The following is a 4,226-nucleotide window of genomic DNA, read 5'->3' as shown; positions in this document are numbered from 1 at the left end:
GGCGTTCCACGTTATGACACAGCCTCCAAGAGATAAACAGAAACTATCTTCTCATTGTGGAGCTTCTTTGAATTTGACGCAATCTTTTTAAATCATCAGCATTCATGATTGTATGCTTTAGAAATCCTTTTTAAAAGTTTCTATCAAACAGTGGAGAATGAATATTCTTAAAAAGTAAAAGTCCATAAGTATTAGCATCGACATGTACTTAAAGTACCAAAAGTAGCAGTAAAAATGCCCCATTTCAGATTCATGATTATATATATCACTGTGTTAAAAATGTTGATATTATAAAGTGTCCATTATTGGTAAAGGTGGGGCTGATTTTAATGACTTTATAATGCTGGGTAGATTAATCTATTGTATCATTGATTAGTTGGTTTTTCATTAATAATCTGCATCTGCAAAGCAACCAAAGTTTTCAAATAAATATCGTTGAGTAAAAAGTAGGACTACAATATTTGCCTTCAAAGTTTAGTGGATGGAAGTATAAAATAGCAACTAAGCAGAACCTGAAAACTGTAATTAAATACAGAAATTGATATTAGACTACTTAAAGATTTCCTTTTGAAATATAGTGAACTATTGTGGGGTAGGAAAGATGCTGAATTTAAATATTAAATACAGCATTAGCACTGTATACCACATATATATTGTATTTTTTTAATTGCACAAATGAAGAGCTAATCCTATTGACATATTACTCATATTCATGTTTGTGTGTGTGTGCGTTTCAACTTTAAACATCATATTCAGTTTGTCGTAAGCTTCTACTTTGACATTTAAAATGTATTTTAGATTGAGAGTTATGCTGTGAAAACAAACGTATACTAATGTTCGACAGAAGTGATTCAGGAGATCGTTCAACATTGTGCAGATAAATTTAAAGCTCGCTGTCCGAGGTGCTGATGCTGAGGCCTCCGAGGAGGTGGGAGCTGTCCGAGGCCCCCGCTGTTCTGCACACTGACGGAGGCTGTTATTGAGCCATTGTCCGTCTCTGGGTAACACACTGGCATGTTTTCTTTCATCTCGGTTTTTTACAGTGGTTGTATCTATCAGATACAGCTGCTGAAGGGTAGCTATACTTTACAGCCAGGCTATTCCTATTTCTTCTGTCTCAGAGATAACTAATCTAGGCGGAGAAGATACGCCCATCTGCTATCATTGGTGCAAATCTATAACACAGAACTTGGCCTGTGTCCTCCCAATCACATGCTTTTGGGAGGAGAGCTGGGTGGCTTTAAAAGTTGCGTCTGTTGTCTGACAGCACAGCATTTACTGACACGTACAGGACAATCTAGAGCCGGCAGAATGGTTGAATGGACAGACTTCGAGCGCGCCACCATCGCGGACATCTTCTCCAAGATGAACTATGAGACCGTGGGCCCTGCAGCTCTCTCCAGGTGAGTCCTAACTCTGCATTAACAATGTGTGCTTGAGATACAATACTTAACCATAACACTATCTTGTAATTTGGATAATGTGCTTCCGATAATATAATGTTCATTTCATAGATTTCATCTCCACATCCAACCCTTTAACATTCATGTTTGTTCCTCAGGTGTCTGGTCGTCTACCCCTGGACTCAGAGGTATTTCGGCAACTTTGGAAACCTCTACAACGCCGCTGCAATCATGGGAAACCCGATGGTTGCAAAACACGGAACAACTATCCTCCACGGTCTGGACCGGGCTGTGAAGAACATGGACGACATCAAGGGAACCTACACAGAGCTGAGCGTGCTGCACTCCGAGAAACTGCACGTGGACCCCGACAATTTCAAGGTAAAGATGAGGATCTAATGAAAGCTGATGATCTTCTCAAACAACAACTCAAAGACCGACCAACCTTTCATGTCGTTGATGTTTCTGATGCTTGTTGTGTTGCAGCTCCTGGCCGACTGTCTGACCGTTGTGGTTGCTGCTCAGTTGGGTAAAGAGTTCACTGGTGAAGTCCAGGCAGCTTTCCAGAAGTTCCTGTCCGTGGTGGTGTCCTCTCTGGGAAGACAGTACCACTAGAGAGCTGCAACAGAAGACCTTCACGTGCTGATCATGAAAAGCAAATAAAACAAAAAGAAATAAGCAAAGTTGTGTCTCAATGTTTTAAAAACAAATCAAAAATAGATATAAAGATAAATAATAGTGTATTTGACATTTAAGAAAAACATGCAGACTGACCTTCAGTGAAGATGGTGAACAAAAGTGCTGATGAAATGTAGTTAAAGTGGATAAATGATCTTAAAAGATATTAATGAAAGATGAAAAAAATACAAGAACATGAAACACCGTTATTATGTTTTAAAATGAACAAAACAATGTTCTGATTGAACTCCTGTTGCTGTCATTGTTGTTATAACTATATTGGAAACAATAGCATGTTGCCTTTATATAAATAAATAGCTCCATAGAATATACTGTTGTCATTAAATAGTCATGAAAAGCCGGTACATCTAAAAGGGAAATGTTGACAAAATGTCAGGTTTACTGTATCTCAAGTCATTTTTGCAAATGAGTGTTGCTTTATTTAAATGATTAATCAAATGTTGCAATAAATGCTGATGCTCAAGAGTTAATAAAACAACAACAAAAAATAATAATATAATCATAAATAATAATAATAATTATTATTATTATAATAATAATAATAATAATAACTAACTTTGTCATGGCTCCCACCTGTAACATTTTGAAAATCGCAAATAAAAAAGTTAATCTATTTTAATATTCTGAGGAAAAAACGTTGATTTCACCAAAAATAATGTTTTTGTTTTAAGGACATTGGGTATTTGAAGTTTTGTACTTTCTTTTGTTTTTCTAAAAGTCTATGAATTATGAAAATATAGTAAATTTAACATTAAAATTATTGCTGCACCATTGTTTTCTTCAATTACTCTGCTGATCTTTTGGTCAATTAATCGCTTATTCTATAAAATGTCAGGATCTAAAGGCTCTGAGGTGACGTCTTCAAATGTTTTGTTTTTGTCTCACTGACAGATAATATTTCACAGTGATGTAAAACTGGGAAAGAGAGCAAAATTTGACATTGGAGAGAATCTGAAACAATGAATGTTTTGGGCTTTTTGTCTAAAACAATAATGATCGATGATCAAAATATTTCACAATTAATTTCTATAAATTTATTGCACAATGAATGGACTAATTGTTTAGGCTCTATTGTTAGTAAGTGTAAAACGTGACCTTCTCGATGTTTAAGTCTGCTTTGTGCTGTAGATGTGACTTTTGATCAACTCTATGACACACAAACCATCAAATAATACAAAGAAACCAGAAAACAACTTTTGCTTTGATTTACGCATGAATGCATTTATTGATCACTCTGCACTGTAAGCTCATGCCAGCTTCCGTCATCTTCTGCTGCTGTTTATCGGTACTTCTCAGCCAGGGCCAGAGACAGAGCAGCCAGGAACTTGTCCAGAGCCACGTGATCTCTAGGGTGAAGTCGTTGGGGAACATGATGGCCATGACCACGAGGATGTTGTGAGAGAGATCTGTGAAAAGAAAGCAATCACACAGATGTTACAAAATATATATATATGGAGGTTTTAGCTTCCATCAATCACACATGGAGGCATCATGTACATGACAACAACAGATGAACCTGTTGCAGGTCTGAAGCCATCAGCGTATCTAATACGTCAGAGGAAATATTTCATATGACTGGCTATTATCTTCTAAAGACTTTGGCTCTGCACCTTGGAAGTTGGTGCAGGGTCCACGCGCAGAGTGAAGGCATGCAGCTCACTGAGGCTCAGAAGACCTGCTTTCAGGTCGTCGATATTCTCCACAGCACTTCCAACTCCAGCCATCACAGTGATTCCGTGCTTTATGGCAGAGGGAGAGGTGGGGCTCGTGTCCTTCCAGTGGGAGAAGTAAGTCTTGGTCTGCGGGTACACCGTCAGCATCCTGGGTAACAACAAATAAAAAGCGAGTGATGCATTTATTAATGAATCAGTAAATGTTGGAGCAGGTTACATCAGTGAGTTTGTTGTCATAGTTACCTGGCCACAGCTTCAGTGCCGATGTCCCCTGCCTTTCCAGACACTTTAGCCCAGAAGGCTCTGACGGCCTCCTTGTCCTTAGCAGTGAGAGTGGTCATCTTGGAGGTAGAATGAGTGTTGCTGAATGCTGTGATGAGCCGAGACTCAGAGGGTTTTTATGCTTGAAACAGAGCATGGACACACCCGGAACCTCCTCTAAGATATGCTG

The 4,226-nt window shown here is 38.4% G+C and overlaps 1 protein-coding gene and 1 pseudogene across 1 annotated transcript; one reads left to right on the top strand and one right to left on the bottom strand.

Annotated features, from left to right (window-relative positions):
- The first annotated feature begins 1,288 nt into the window (after positions 1 to 1,288).
- Positions 1,289 to 2,052, top strand: LOC129114344 (hemoglobin subunit beta-like). Its single transcript, XM_054626633.1, has 3 exons — positions 1,289 to 1,403; positions 1,562 to 1,784; positions 1,890 to 2,052. The coding sequence occupies exons 1-3, from the start codon at positions 1,312 to 1,314 to the stop codon at positions 2,016 to 2,018; spliced, it is 444 nt and encodes a 147-aa protein (XP_054482608.1). The 5' UTR covers positions 1,289 to 1,311; the 3' UTR covers positions 2,019 to 2,052.
- A 1,329-nt stretch (positions 2,053 to 3,381) lies between these two features.
- On the bottom strand, positions 3,382 to 4,116 carry LOC129114345 (hemoglobin embryonic subunit alpha-like; annotated as a pseudogene).
- Positions 4,117 to 4,226: the final 110 nt, after the last annotated feature.

Source organism: Anoplopoma fimbria, unplaced genomic scaffold (genome assembly GCF_027596085.1).
Source record: "Anoplopoma fimbria isolate UVic2021 breed Golden Eagle Sablefish unplaced genomic scaffold, Afim_UVic_2022 Un_contig_10113_pilon_pilon, whole genome shotgun sequence".
In the NCBI taxonomy this organism is placed as follows: Eukaryota; Metazoa; Chordata; class Actinopteri; order Perciformes; family Anoplopomatidae; genus Anoplopoma; species Anoplopoma fimbria.
The sequence above is the reverse complement of the archived record's forward strand: the minus strand, read 5'-3'. Positions and strand labels throughout refer to the sequence as shown.